At 39.4% G+C, this 15,785-nt stretch overlaps 1 protein-coding gene across 5 annotated transcripts in view; it reads right to left on the bottom strand.

The window, feature by feature from the left end:
* Nucleotides 1-512: 512 nt before the first annotated feature.
* Lin7a (lin-7 homolog A (C. elegans)) overlaps nt 513-15,785 on the bottom strand; it is a 153,598-nt gene continuing 138,325 nt past the window's right edge. For 3 of the 5 annotated variants that reach the window (NM_001039354.1, NM_001033223.2, NM_001284329.1), the window contains exons 5-6: nt 13,488-13,706; nt 516-5,670 (exon numbers count right to left, since the gene is read on the bottom strand). In NM_001039354.1, coding sequence (NP_001034443.1) covers nt 13,488-13,706 — 219 coding nt within the window. In that variant the 3' untranslated portion in view covers nt 516-5,670. Of the gene's footprint in view, nt 5,671-13,487; nt 13,707-15,785 lie in introns of all 5 variants that reach the window. The other 2 variants (XM_006513031.4, XM_006513032.2) reach the window with 1 other exon arrangement.

Below are 15,785 nucleotides of genomic sequence, written 5' to 3'. Positions count from 1 at the left end.
AACTCATGTGGCAAATTTTATTCTTATTGTGTTTCATGATCTATGACTTTCATATTTGTGGATAAGAGCCCTCCTTTTATAATACCATATTAATGTTCATGCTTAGAGAATCTTAATAGTCTGACAGTTATTATGTAAGCGATTATTTTATGTAAACAATTATTTTTGTTAGATTTTGAAGAATTCTGAAGGTCAGAATAACTTTTCTGTAGGAAAACTTAGAGAGGTATGGTGAATAACGTCTAAGATGAGATTTCAAGAACCAAATTGGTGTCCGCTGTAGAATGCCTTCAATGCCACCCAAATCTACCCTCAGAATTTCTTATGTGGAATGCAAAAGAGGAAAGAAAAACGTGTGCTCTCTTTTTTACAGAACCTCATTCCCACACAAAAATATTTTACTATGTGTGATGAATAGGAAAACATTTGAGACTTCTCTTGTGAGCACATCTCAGCAATTGATGACCCCTTCCCACATCCCTGCCCCTTGATAATAAAAACAATACTTCCAGTCTGGTATCTAATACATTTACTTCCCAGCAGCGTAATACCACTTTGGTCAGGTTGAACCACTGCACAATTTTGCAGTTCTTTCATAAAAACAATGCAAAAACAATTGGAGAGACAATGTACATGCAATGGTGAGAAACGGTACAATTGGCCAATCCTTTCTATAAATATGAAATGCCCTTGGTTCATCTCCACACTGTGTATTTATAAGCCCTTCAATCAGGGGTATTTGTTCTTTCCATTTTTTTTTGTAGCACCAAATAGACACAGTGGCTGACAATGAATAATTCTGAAGTCATTGAAACATTTTCCCAAGTAGAAATTTTCTGGATCTGAACTTGTATGCCTGTCCCTGGCTTGATGTATTGTAGTTCATGAGAGTATGCTATCACATAAGATGCAGTTCTAATCCTGTTCTTGTTTCTGATGTAATTTGTAGGCTACAATGAGTTATAATGTACTAATATCTTTTAGTTACTACCTTACAAACTCAAGATATTTCTATATACAATGATTCATTCATTTTAATGTAGGAGTGTCCCCCCACCCCCAAAGCCTACAGATAGTGCTTAGGCACATGGACCACTGTGTTGGACTTTGTGGGTTCAAACCCCCAACTCTACCAGCTAATCAGGTAACCTTGGCAAAGGCATGCATCAGTGCTTCAGTTTTCCTGTGTGTGAATGGAGCCCAGTGAACACAGTTTTGGAGGGAGGAGCTTTGAAGCTGTAATCTGGTCGAGACTGATGAAATTTTAAGACCCTTAAAATTGCCAACCTCCCTGGGTTGTAACTCTGCTTTATGGCTAAACTATGGGGCAAGTATGAGTGTTTGTGTTCAGAAAGGCGAGCTCACATAAATCTATGCAGGAAGTATTGACTGGTTGCCATGCAGGGAAGGCTAGCTCTTGTTGCTGTTGTTACTCTAGCATGTATGAGGAGGACCCAGGGGATGATAAACTAGTTAGCCAGAATAAGAGTCCCTCATAGCAAACCTTAGGATGGGATTGCAGTTAACTTGTTTCCCATTGCATTTCTAGAATCTAGCACGTACCGGGAAAACAGACATATCTGTTAAATAAATAAATACATGTAGATGTTCGGGAGGGAGATGTCGTGTGAGTAATTTTTATCTCGGGTATATTCTAGGAGTCAAAGATGAAAGAAGAGGCATTTGAAAGCCGACGTTTAGAAATGGTGCTTTCAATGACTTGTGGGTCCTTTGTATTGTAAGGTAATCTAATATGATGTCACAGCTTAAAAAAAACCTAATGCATTGTGTTCTGTAAACTTTACAAATAAAGTTCTACTTTTGAAGCCTCCATGCCAAATTATCCATGTATTTTTGTAAAGAACTAGAGAGATTTCATATATATATATGAATTCTCAATCATTGCTTCTGACTTAAAGGTCCTTGAACCTTTGAGATGTTTAATTTGATTCCAGGATGTATCTTGGAAGAAATTCTGGCTTTGGCTATGGCATGCAAAATTATAATGCCCATTAATATATGTTAGTCAGAAGTCAAAAATAATTAATTTAGCCTCCTCTTCAATAATTCACCCATTCAACAAATCCTCATTGAGTGCCCAGAGTGCACCAGCACATTTGCAGGACCACAGTCACATGACTTGGTCTGATGGAGTCTGGGGTCTGAGGAAGGATAGGATGCTATGGAAAGTCTTACTCAAGGGGGTCCCTGAATCCCCAGAGAATGCTCGGTATCTGTATCTCCATCTTGTTTGAAGCTTAAGTCTGGGTTAGAAGTGCTTACAAGCAAAACCCAGCTGAAAGGTGAGAAACCTGGGGACTTATTCACACACCCACAAATAGTACTAGATGTTGAAAGAGGTGTGCCATCTTTGGAATCCTGAATGTACAGCCCTGTAAAAGGAAACAAGATTGGCTTGATGTCACGTTTGAGAACCGCATTTGTAAATGGGTGTGATTTGTCTCTAGCCAAGTTCTTTAGAGAAAAACTTCCTTCTTAACAAGGCCCTGAATGCTAGAATTTTTTTTTTTATTTAGATCTTAACATTGTCTTGAAAGATGGCTGTGGCTCTCATTGCTGGAGAATTCCCTATTGATTACATGATTGAGGAACAGGAGAGTCTGTTATTCTTCCAAAGTCAATTGTAATTTAAGCTCATTATCTTCCTGCAGATGTTCTGTTGCGAATGGCTACAGAATCGAAATGTAAATGCTCCAGTGAAAAGACTCAGGAATTCTTTTACCTTTTGTGCTTGCCTTAGAATCACAGCTGGGACAAGGAACAGAGTCTGCTTGCACTGTCTATTACCTTGATCAAAGGAAGAAACTGAAATTTACTTCATTGGGTCCTTGTTGAAAAATTACAACCACTTTTCCCTAACTTTTAACACCCCACTTATCGTATCTATGTTGAACTGCATGGAAGCACAGTCTTTTCTTTAAATGAATGACATCAGACATGTCGGAGACTCTGTATGTGACTCTTGGGAATAGAGAAGTTCAGTAAAAATCATGGTTGAATTTGTTCTTCCCTTTCCATCTTGCTTCAGGGAAATGTCAGAGATGCGCTGGGGGTTTCTGTAAGTCTTTGGAGGGGTGTGTGTGTGTCCCTTTTGATTAAAATTCTAGAGAAATACTTACATTTCAATGAGCTAAATTTCACTAAAGAGAACCAGCCATTTGTATGTAAGACCATGGAGACATATAACCTATCCCTTGGCTTCTGTGCGTATGATGGATTGCTTCATTTTGACAAACAACCTGGCAAACATTCATCAGCAGTACATGTTGTACAAATGAAGCAAAAAATTCAAAGACTTCTAAAAAACACCAGCATGAAGTATCTGATTATTTCATGGTTGCTTCTGACAACACTTGTACTGATGTGAAATCATATATTAAGTTTGGTATTAACTAAACACTTAACAGCTAAGGGAAAAATATATTCATCTTAAACTCCAAATGTATACAATGTACTGAAACTCATTGAAATGACCATTTTCTCATTGTAAGGGTGAGATGGTTTCCTTTTATGAGAGTTTGGTGGCATCTCCTGAATAGCTTTAATATCTTTGTTGAATGATAACTAAAATATAGGTTTATTACAATTTTTTTTATAAAAATGAGAACTATCTTTCAAACTGAATAATACTCATATAGTCTGCACTTAATTTTTTTTGTCATGCTTGTCCCTTTTATTGACCTATTTTATATAACATTCTGGGTCCTCGCTGACCCCTCCCCCAATCTCTCTCTAGGAAAAAAAAAAACCAATGATATGTTTTTGAGGATGGGACTCTGTTACCACAATAAGATAGTGTTGAAATAAATTGGTGTAGCTCTTGGTTTTCTGGCTGTTTGTCACCCGGCGGGCGATGCACTATCTAAAGCAGTAAGAAATGGCTATTGACAAGAGTACCACCCGATGGTGTGAGACAGAACATGCTGGGTACATCTAATTGGTTTTGTTTAGTTTCAGGAGGATGGCTTGTGAGCTGAGCTTCACAAATTTCTATGCTAGAGGATTATCTGAAATATCAAATTCTTTGTATCTTGTGGGAACCATTTTCTGCTTTTGAAAAAAAATGGACATATTAAAATATTGGACTCTGTTTTGATGATCCATCCATCTGCTTGCATTTTTTGTTTTTCGTTTTTTTTGTTTGTTTGTTTTTTGTTTTTTTTGGTGTGTGTATGTGTGTGTGTGTGTGTGTGTGTGTATGTGTGTGTGTGTGTACATTTTTGTGCTTATGGTGTTTAAATGTCTATTCATTGCATTATGGAAAACCAAATTAGATGTCTAGATGTACCCTAAATAAAAAAAAATATTGTGTGTACAGGAGGTTCTAATAGATCTTTGTGATAGCTAAAAAAGTCTGACTGTTTATTTACAAATGGGAATGTGCAAAAATGAAACAGACTTCCCCTCAGAGAAAGCAGTGTCTGTCATTTACAATACTGGTATCAGTGGGTACTACATACCTCAACGGAAGAGGGCCAGTACCTTTGATCTTAGACTGTCAAAAATATAAAATTGGTATTTACGGTTGCCCATCTAAACTTTGTGTGATATATCCCTTTGGAGAATATCTATGTGCACATATTATAATTCAGTTTTATAAATCTCCAAGATTTAAAATATCAACTTGATTTCTATGAAAGCACATTAGTGTGTGCAGAATGGGCTTAGACTTCTCCAAAGTTCATCAATGGAAATGAGTAAATAAAATTTAACAAGAAAGTATTGAGGGCAGGTTACATATATCAAGTGAGGAGGAATTCATAAAACCAAGAGAGTCGCTTACCAGAGTAGTGACCCTTGATAAACAAAGAGCCAAGTTATAACACGTGTACTCCGGTCTTATATATTTTGTGGAACAAATACACATTATATTCTGTCTGAACTAATATTCAATACAGGCAATACCTGACTTTTAAAAAAGGATAGCATCAAGTTCCAACCTTCACTGCTAATAAATTAAAAGTTTGCCTAAAACATCCTAAAATAAAAAAAACAAAAAACAAAAAACCTTCAGCTGATGTGTTTGGACATTGGTAGAAATGAAAAAAATTAAAAAGCCAACTGTTTCCAAGTTCAGAACAGATTAAGTAGGATAAGAACTCGGCATTTTCAGAAGAATGGAGGTTGTAGCTAAATCAAATTCCAATTCAGACAGCTCTGCAACATAGACTGTGGAAGGGGTGAGGGCAGAGGTCAATGTGTAGGTTCCTTTCACGTGGCCACAACCTTGAACTGATGCAGTTTGAACGATAGCCTAATGAAGGGTTTGCTAATCTCCGGAGGAGCCTTAGACCAAAGATTCACTTAATCCTAGCCCAGGTGATTTGTTCAAAAGTCACGGACTTTATTCTTACACTGTTTCAGTCTGCAGACTGGAATACTTCACTCCCTCAATACACTGCGAGTTTCCACTGACATGGATGGAAAAGGTCTGAGTAGGTAAAAAAGCAATGAATGGGGGGCTGGTGCCCAGAGGAGGAAGATACTGAATTGCCTTGGTAACGAATGGATACACCATGTGTTCACAGCTTTGTGACGGGTGTCATTACTGGTGTTTTCTTTCCCTTTTTCTGTGTGCTGGGATTCCGGAGCACGGGTTCCAAATTTGTGACTGGCGGATGATTGACCTGCTAGCTTTCCTTCGAGCGCCTGAAATGGGATGGAGTCGGGTAGGGTAGGGTGGGGTGGGAAGAGAGTGGAGAGAATTCAGTGATTAGTATTCATTTTTAAATTGTCAATCACAACTATCAAGAGCACGCACTGTGTGAGTGTCTTAGTTACTACTGTTCCATTGCAGTGAAGAGACACCATGACCAGAGCACCTTATAGAGGAGAGTAACTGGGGAGCATTGACCAACTTTGAAGAGAGTATTGCAGCAGGCAGGCAAGTACGAAGCTGGAGCAGTTAGCTCAGAGTTTTCATTTTATCCACAAACAGGTCACAGGAGGGTGGTAGTGGGGAGACAAATGGGAACCAAGCATTCAAACGTATAATGGGGTGGGTGTGCTGTCTAGTTTTACACCAGTTTCACACAGGCTAGAGTCATTTGAGAGGAGAGAACCTCAACAGAGAAAATGCTTCTAAAAGATCAGGTTGTAGAGTAGGCTGTAAGGCTGGTGGGGGAGGGCCCAGACTGCTGTGGGTGTTACCATCCCTGGGCTAGTGGCCCTGGGTGCTATAAGAAAGCAAGACTGAGGAAGCCATGAAAAGCAGGCCACCAAACAGCATTCCTCCACAGCCTCTGAATGCGCTCCTGCCTCTAGGCTCCTTCCCGGTCTGATTTCTTGCCTTGGCTTCCCTCAGTGGATTATGATTCAGGATATGTAAGTCAAATAATCCCTTTCCTGCCCAAGATGCTTTCGGTTATGAATTTTCATCACAACAGTGGTAAGTAACCCTTAAGGCAGAGAGGGAGCCATTCTCATTCACACCCACAGTGAGGATGGCTGGGGTTATTTGCAATGTCATCATTCATACTCAGCTTCCACCCATGGGGGGGGGGATGTTATGGAGGAAGTAATAGATGAAGAAGTTAGGTGAAACCACAGCATTTCCACAAAATGAAATAAGGAATATTTAACATTTCTCCTATCAGTTCTAGATTATTCTAATTCACTCCAGGAAGGCAAAACAAACAAACAAACAAACAAACAAAACAAACAAACAAAAAAAAACAAATGCCATTTATAGTGTAGCTATAATTATTATAAGTGCATTTAGTGATGCCTTTGCTGAGATAGGAACCTGCAAAGCCTGTCACTCACCAGGTGGGAGCACCAATGTCACTTCTGTGAAGAAGAAATCAAGGCCCTCCCCCCCCCTCCCAAGCCAGCCTGATACAACAGGCAGTGTCCTTCTTCGGATCCCATCTGGGGATGCTGCTCGCCCAGACACCTCCCTCAGAACTGTCACTCATCCACTAGTGCAGAGTCACTTCTCCCGATCTTTGGTTTTTTTAAACATGCTATTTTTATTTCAATTAATGCCCCCCAAAATATGCAAAGCAGGTTTTAGAAAAATTGTTCTGCCTACTTTGCACCCACTCTCTGGCTGTACATCTTCTAGTGATGTGCCAGCAGCTCAGGGGTAGAGAGTAGACAGCAGACACGTGAGACGCTGCTGTGGCTCATATCAAGGCGCCTACCTACACTGGTGGGAAGCCCGGTTGCATCTAACGTTCTAACCACTGCAACAGTAGCAGCGGTGTCGTGACGGAAATGTATTATGAGACGGTCGCAAACGGACATGTGTTAGTGAGTTGGAATTTATTTTCTCTCTCTTTCTTAATCTCCTCACGAGGACCTTTTACGGAATTTTAGATTGATGGCTTCCTATAGTGACAGAGCTAGAGACTGATTTTTTTTTAAGTAGCCAAATTATCACATAGTCGCAGGTCATAAAGGAATGGGGATCCAAAAGCAGTTTTCATCTTCAGAGTCTTAGAGGTTCTCATATACCCTGAAGGTGAATGGGGCTAAGAAATATACCAGTAGCTAGAGGGTAGCAGACAAATAATATAAGGGTCAGGGTAACTCCTGGGAGGCATGATCGCATCATTTACTCAGAGGATACATGATTCATTTTAAGTGGATTTACTTAGGGAGAGAGAGAGAGAGAGAGAGAGAGAGAGAGAGAGAGAGAGAGAGCACATTATGTTTTAGAGGTCAACATTTTGGGCTTGGCTTTCTTCCTCCATCTCCTTGTGGGTTCTAGAAGTCAAACTCATGCCTGCAGGCTTACACATGGTGAAAATAATTCAGTGGTTAAAAGTGTGAGACTGAAAACCAGCAGGGTATTGTGACTCGTGCCTCTATCTTACTTTTCCATGTACAAACTTCATTTTTATTTTAGCATGGATTTTGTCGAGCAGATTCCTTTGTCAGCTCTCAGAGGGGCAATTGTGCTCCTTAGAATCAGTCTCCTGATCCGTGCTTTGATATTGGTATCTTCTATCTTGTAGGATCAGTGGATATGCTGGAACACATATTGGTGGGTAACTTGGATTGTAAGTGAAGTGAGGGTTTGATAGTCAGTGAAAGGCAAGTGAACCAGGCATAGAGAGACACACGACAGGTTTTCTCTCATGTGAGGAACCTGGGTTATGCATACATGACATATACAACATGAGCAGGAAAAAATAGGCAAATGGACTTGTTTGAAACACAAAAGCTTCTTCACTGCAAAGGAAACCATGAAGTAAGGAGGCAACCAGAAACTGGGAGAAAATACTCGAAATCACGCATCTGATGAAGGGCTAAGATCAAAAATGTGTTGAAGAAATCAAGCTATTCTATAGCAAGCTATCAACAGTTAATCAAAAGGCAGCCAAAGCACGTAGATGATTATTTCTTAAACTAAGATAAGTAGCCAAGAGAGAGTGATGATAGACAGACAGACAGACAGGCAGACAGACAGATAGTAGATAGATAGATAGATAGATAGATAGATAGATAACTAAATAAGCTCATTATCATGAACTATTGGGAAAGTGAAGTTGTAAACCAAAAAGAGATCTCTTGGCTCCTCAAATGGCTATTTAAAAGGTTAGAAAGGCTAAACAGTGCCGAGAAAAGGGAGACCAATGTTGGTGGGTACATTATTTATGGTTTAGGACTGTCATTGTGTGACAGCACTATAGTGGCTCCTCCTACGCCAGCCATGCTGTTTGGTTTACGCTGGCTATACATTTTGAAGGTGCGAAGTATGGTGATTTTAGTTTGTTTGTTTGTTTGTTTGTTTTTACTCTAGAGTTTGTTTGAGCAACTTCAGGGTGTGATGGCTTGAAAAGTTTAAGATTATTGTTTATAATGTCAAAAATGTCATTGGCATTTTACAGCAATTGCATTGAATCCTACAGGATCATATGCTCTTAAGATTGTGTTACTTACAAGAACTAACTTTAGAGTAAATTTTTGTGACAGAAAATGAAAAACTAGCAATTATTCTTGTAATGAGCGAGGATGGTGTCCTGCTTTGGAGGTGATTGGTGAGGGTGGATTGGACATAGCTAACTCTAAGCAGTGTGAAATCGAGTCTCCAGGAAGTTCCCGAATACAAGGTAGAATCAGCAAACATTTGGTACAATGAGCAGTGACATCATGTTTCAATGTAGTGAGGATGAACGGGTGTTGAAGTCCATAATTTTTGTCTGCATATTGCCCTATCATCTGCCAGTTGTGGGATGCTACATATATATATTTGTGTGTGTGTGTGTGTGTGTGTGTGTATATATATATATATATATATAAATATATATATATATATTATGTCTCTCTCTTGTAACTTAGAATACAATGAAAATGGATCCAGCCATCATGGGGTTATTGGGAAAGTTGTTTAACTTGTGAATCATTCAGGAGAGTTCTCACTGGTATTAGTTGTGTCATAATCTTTAGCATTCTCCTTGCATCTGCTCCGGTTTTCTGCTTGAGGGGCTCTTGATTACTTATGGTAACTTTTCTTAGGTTGACCTATGTGATCTACTGTTCTCAGTGTCTAGGTCAGTGTTTTGGGATCTACTGTTCTCAGTGTCTAGGTCAGTGTTTTTGGCAACAATTCCTTGCTACTAACAGGAGGTAGAGAAAGATTTCAGAAGTGACAAAGTAAAAGAAACAGAGGTCTACAGGGCAGGGGAAGGGTCAGTGAGGCAGCTGACAAATGCCGGACACCGTGTTCTTTTGTGGTGGCTTCATAGCTGATGAGTTCTTCATCCTCTCCTTGCCCCACAGTGGAGGGCAGGATCAGGCGTTGGTCTCAGGATGTTTTTTTGGAAAATTAATGTCTGAAAAGTGTTAGTGTTCCTCTTTTTTTTTTTAATCCTTGAAAATCAGAGTGAAAATCCAAATGCATACATGAAGTCATGTCTTAAAACTAAACAAATCCATATAAACCAAATAAACATAGCACTTTCTCAAAAAGCATGCTATGTGATGGCCAGCCCTATAATCATATTTTCTGTTTGGATTTCTTTAATGTAATGGCAGAATATTCCTGTTTTTGCATTTTTGGAAATGCAATCTAGTCTTCTCACTTAACAAACACAGAAGTGAGAATGAAAAACAGATTTTAGTTCAGCAGAATTTAAAACTCAAGAAGGTATAAAAAGACAATTCTCTCCTGTATGGCTTACATTCAATATGGTTTTCTTTTTTATCTGCTTCCCGCTTGTAGTGACTTCATAATATCTATATTCTCAGCACATACTACTTCTTATTTTGAAAGCATTACATGTTCTATTTCATTTGATACATAGTGAGATGGTCTTCTGACAAGTATTTTGATTATGTGGTCTTTGAATGTAGACCAAAAAAAATTCAAGATTTGTTTCCAGTTGAATAGATTTGGTAAGCCTGAAAAAAATATAAAAAACCAACTAGTATAAATTATTAAGTGTTGTAAGTCTTTTTTGACCCTCTAAAGATCAAGTTAATAAAAAATTAAGCAAGAGCTAATGTAGGTCCTTTTGACTGAATTCACCATAAAATCCATGGGTGACATGCCTTTGGTAAGTCTTGATTGTTCTTCACATGATCATTACCATTTAATCTCAAGGGGGTAGGCACTGTGCTGTACAGTAGCTCTCTTGATGGGCATAGATACAAAGGTCATGTTCAAGCGAACATAACTCTACCACATCCTACGTACACAACAAGATAGGACAGGTTTTTTTTCTGATTAAATATGTAAGTCTTGGTAATGGGCCATAGGAAATCCTGAGGTGACTTAATGAAGACTGAACAGGGAATAGAAATACAAAAGGCTACATATGACCAAATTGTGTATTTCCAAAGATAATGGGAGGAGTAAAACATGGCAGTTTTCAGTGAGGTCTAAGAGATCAACCTGTTGCTTTCAAACTACCCCTGAGCACATTTACTCAGGGCTAATGTCATAAATAATTCTGGAGAAGAGGGATGAATAGCTTGCATTACCAGGGATGGAATAAACAATAGTACTAGCAGAAAGAATATTAGGGATACATCAGAGATTTCCCCTATTATCCAGAGGACTTTTGTTAGGATGCTTGTGGTACAGAATAGGTAACTAAGGAGAAGGCTTTAGGCTAAATGACTTGCCTATTAATGGTATCTATTAATGGTGTCTGTCCCAACCTCATCATTCTATTCTAAGCCATTCCATCTCTCTCTATTTCATTTATGACCCTGTAATTCTCCATTGTCACAGAAGCCAAATTATTCTTTTAATTTAATTTATTCTCTCATATATTATGTCCTGACCACAGTCCCCCTCCCTTCATCTGTCCTCCCACCTCCTCTATCACCCCCATCTCTTTTCCCAATCTGTTCTTTCTCCTTTTCCCCCTCAGAAAATGACAGGCCTCCCAGGGATATCAACTAAACATGGCAAATTAAGCTGCAGTAAGATTAGGCAATGATCCCCCTCCCCCAAACTACCACTTGTGTTGAAACTGGACATGGAATCCAGTAGGAAGACAAGGGTCACAAAAACAGGAAGCCAAATTATCTTAATGGCACATAAATCAAATCATGCCACCCTTTGGCTTAAAAATCTTGTCCTCCATTACAAAAACATTAATTTCTCTTAGTGTTGCTAGGCTTTCTGTACCCAGTCCCTACTTGTCCTTTTGACTTCATAATCCACCACTATCATTATTACTCATTATTCTCAGCTCTCTAGGCTATCTGTTAGTTGTTCAAATATCAAAGAGCTCATATGCTACCATACTGGCTATTTTCTCTTATTATTTCTTTGGGTGCTTCTCCTACTCGGCTTCCTCTCAGATGCTATGTCCTTTGAGAGGGGTGTTCACCGACAACTGTGTCTAAGGTAGTCTCCATTCAAACAGCCTTGTTTTAATTTTTTAAAGTCCTGCTCTCAAAAGGCCGTTGGCTTATTTTCTTGCTTATTTATTAATTATCCCCTCCTAGCAGAATGTAGCCTCATGAAGAGAAGGTTACCCCTGGAGCTCCTGGACAGTACCTGGATGCAGCTCTGCCAAAGGACAAAGACATCTGATGTTGGGTTAATATACTTTTGGGGACGGAATATAATTAAAAAAAATATATGTATGTATATGTATTTTCTCATTCTCTCTCTCTCTCTCTCTCTCTCTCTCTCTCTCTCTCTCTCTCTTACCTATCTATCTTCCTATGTATTGTGTGTGTTGTGTGAGTGTGTGTACATCTACATGTGTCTAATGCTCATGTGTACTATGTGTGTGATGTACCAACAAAAGCCAGAAGAGGGCATCATAACTCCTGGAGTTAGAATTACAGGTGGTTGTGAGCTCTCTGGTGTGAGTTTTGGGAACCAAACCCAGGTCCACTGGAAAAGCATTAAGTGCTCTTACCTACTGAGCCATCTCTCCAGTCCCCAAATATACATAAAAACAAAAGAAAGACCAACAACCAAAAACACGCACTATATAGCTTTTCTTTTTCCACAAGTGTCATTAAAAAAGAAGCATGTCTCATGTCATGATCACTATTTCTGCTAAGCAAACAGTAAGTTTTCAGTAAGGAAAACTGAAAACCACCCAACATCTGTTGCCACTTTCCCAAGAACGTGTGAATGTCCTTCCCAAGACACACTTAAAGACATCCTGGTACACAAATGCATTCTGATCGAATTGATCTTTTCCAATGAATAGTTTGGCAAACATATAAAAATGACTTCAGAGGATCTGAGAGTGGCAGGAGGAGAACCCTGATTCCAAGCCACATGTCAATGGTGGCTGAAGGAAGCTTTAGACTGCTCATCCCAGAGATGTGTCTTTAATGGTAAATTTCTTGAAACGTTCTTCAGAGGATGAAGCGTTATGTGATGAGGGTGTCACTGACACATAGTAGGCACTTCGGGGGGGGGGGGACTTTTGATATTAACACATTTTTCTTCAGTTTTCTTGAAAATATCCACAAAACTGGATATGTATGTCACTGTGTTGTGCAGTGGGATTTGGGAGAAGGTAGGAGAGTCAGATAGAATTCCAACCCTTCAGTGTCTCACGCTGTGTTAACTGTTTGCTTTGCCATCGCACTCTTCATGTGCAACAACTTCTTAATCCACTGCATCTTTCTAATCTAAAGTAGCCAGGAATAGCACCATAGAGTAGCGCAGTTTGTATACTCCGTGAAAGTGACGACTAGCTAAGGGGATGAGTGGGGACTAGAATCACCTTGCCATTCATGTATAGATCTGGCAAAAAAAAAATAGCATTATCATAGTTTATAAACAGGCATCCTGGAGTTAGCAGGTACCTCTCCCATAGCATTATATTTTCCAAAATTATCTTCCATATGCGGAGACTGTAGCTGAATGACTCATGGAAACAGGACAACCTGTTTACTTTTTCGAATATCATCATCTTTCTTTCGGTTAATTGTCCTTGGGTGTTTACTATGCTTGGCAATTTTATGTTGGCTGACTAGGGCGACCGTTAGGATGTCAGGAGCGTGTACACGGGGAGGAGGAGGGTGAGTCTCACCTATGACATGTGGTTTTGTTGTGGTTGTTGTTGCTGCTGCTGTTGCTGCTGCTGAATGAGCAACTGCTGCTGCTGTCGACGCCGAGCTGTCCGCAGCTTCTCGAAACGAGCCTCCATCTCTTCCAGGACTTTTGGGGTGTATCTGACCACCAGCTTCACACTGTCCTTAGCAGCCTTGAGAAGTTCCACAGCTTTCTCATGGTGCTCCCCTTCCACACTCTGAGAAGACATGGAGAGAGTTCACTCATTTGTTTCCTCCAGGGACTAATCTAGGATTGTTATCCTAGTAAAAACCCAAACCTCTGACGCTTTTGTCCATAAATTCCAATACTTATAAGACTGAAATAGGAGAGTGGCTGAGAGTTCGAAGTCAGCCTGGGGTGCACTGTAGGCTTCAGGTCAGCCTAACATACGATGTGAAAACTGTATTTAAAAAAAAAAGTCAAAATCAAGGGTCTGGTGTTGTATGCCAGTTTGTAGGGTGCTTGCCTAACATGAAAGCTGCCCTAGGTTCTGTGTTCAATACCACATGCAACCTTGGTGGCAGATGCTAATCATGAGGCAGGAACATAAGGTGCTTAAGTCATATATATGGCTATATAGCAAGTTCAAGGTCAACCTAGGATACGGGAGATTGTGTCTCAAACATCATCATCATCATCATCATCATAGAAATAACCAGAAATCCCTTCCAACAACTAAACTCTATAAACTACAGATGAAGAATCCAAAGTCTGCAACTTCTAGAAGACATGGTAAATAAGACAATATCATCATCATTATTATTTATGTTCATAACTGAACTTCAGGGTGGTTAGGCCATATTAGGACACAGGGGGGATTAGATGGCTTGAGTTAGGGGGGTTTAAAGATGGCAAAGACCTAATATTAAATTAAATAATAAAAATGGAATTTCTAAATTTCACCTGAAAGAGTAAATATATTACTTAAAAAAAAATGAAAACAAGAAAGTTAAAAATCACAATAAAGAGAAGCTTTCTCTCCCTGAGAATAACCCCTACTAAGTCAACAGTGATTCAAATCCTGAAATTTAGACACAAGGAATAGATCATTAGGGAAATGATGCTGAAACAAATAAATAATCAAAGCTAATTGATAACTCTGAACTCTCTAAACTACATTCAGTGTTTTCATTCAAAAGCTTAAGGCTTGCTGGGCATGGTGGCGCACGCCTTTAATCCCAGCACTCGGGAGGCAGAGGCAGGCGAATTTCTGAGTTCGAGGTCAGCCTGGTTTACAAAGTGAGTTCCAGGACAGCCAGGGCTATACAGAGAAACCCTGTCTTGAAAAATTAAAAACAAACAAAACTAAACAAAAAAAGCTTAAGGCTTTGACTTTCAAAGGCTTAGAGGGATGTTTGCCATCTTGAGGTGGCAAGGGGATTCATCAATGAAAGTCAGAGAGGAGTGGGATCTCAGAGCAGATGTCCAGAGTTTAAGTTTCTGTATTTCAAACACTGCACAAGAAAAGGAAGCAATCTGGAGAATGTCCACAGTGCATCCGTGGATTTGTCTAGTCTTTCACAGGCTCTCTTTAAAAGTCCATCAGCAGAGTGAACCAGTGATAAATGTCCGTAAATTACAAAACACAAATGTCCCCTATCTCCATGCACAGGAAGAGAAATGATCTCTCCTTCGTATAATCAAAGAAGTATAGATCAACATGCTTTATTTTAAAATTAAGAATGGTAATTTGCATATGTTGTATGGACAAGGATGTGGGGAAATGATCTTTGACCTAGCACATGTTTTCTGGAGGGTGCTCTTATGACTAACTGAAAAAAAAATAGTCTATTATAATGAATGGGTTTTTTGTTTGTTTGTTTGTTTGTTTGTTTGTTTTTGTCCAGACAGGGTTTCTCTATGTAGCCCTGGCTATCCTATAACTCACTCTGTAGACCAGGCTGGCCTTGAACTCAGAGATCTGCCTGCCTCTGCCTCCCAAAGTGCTGGGATTAAAGGCATGCATCTCCACTGCCCAGCTATAATGAGTGTTTTTTACTAACCATAACACTAGATATATACCTGCAAATGTGACATATAAGATATGTACCTGCAAGTATGTAAATAGAATACACAGAAATCAATTAGAGTTTGAGCTTTTGAGATTCAAATTGGTCTTTTGAACATCACAACATGGACAAGTGACTGGGAACACTATCATTGTTTCAAATGAACCAAGAGCTGCTGAAGACAAGCCCTGTAGGGATTCTCTAGGCTGGAAGAAGGGAGCTGTTAACTCGAAGAATGTTGCAGTTAGATGTCATAGAACCTTTTA

This window comes from Mus musculus, chromosome 10 (genome assembly GCF_000001635.26).
Source record: "Mus musculus strain C57BL/6J chromosome 10, GRCm38.p6 C57BL/6J".
Taxonomy (NCBI): Eukaryota; Metazoa; Chordata; class Mammalia; order Rodentia; family Muridae; genus Mus; species Mus musculus.
The sequence above is the reverse complement of the archived record's forward strand: the minus strand, read 5'-3'. Positions and strand labels throughout refer to the sequence as shown.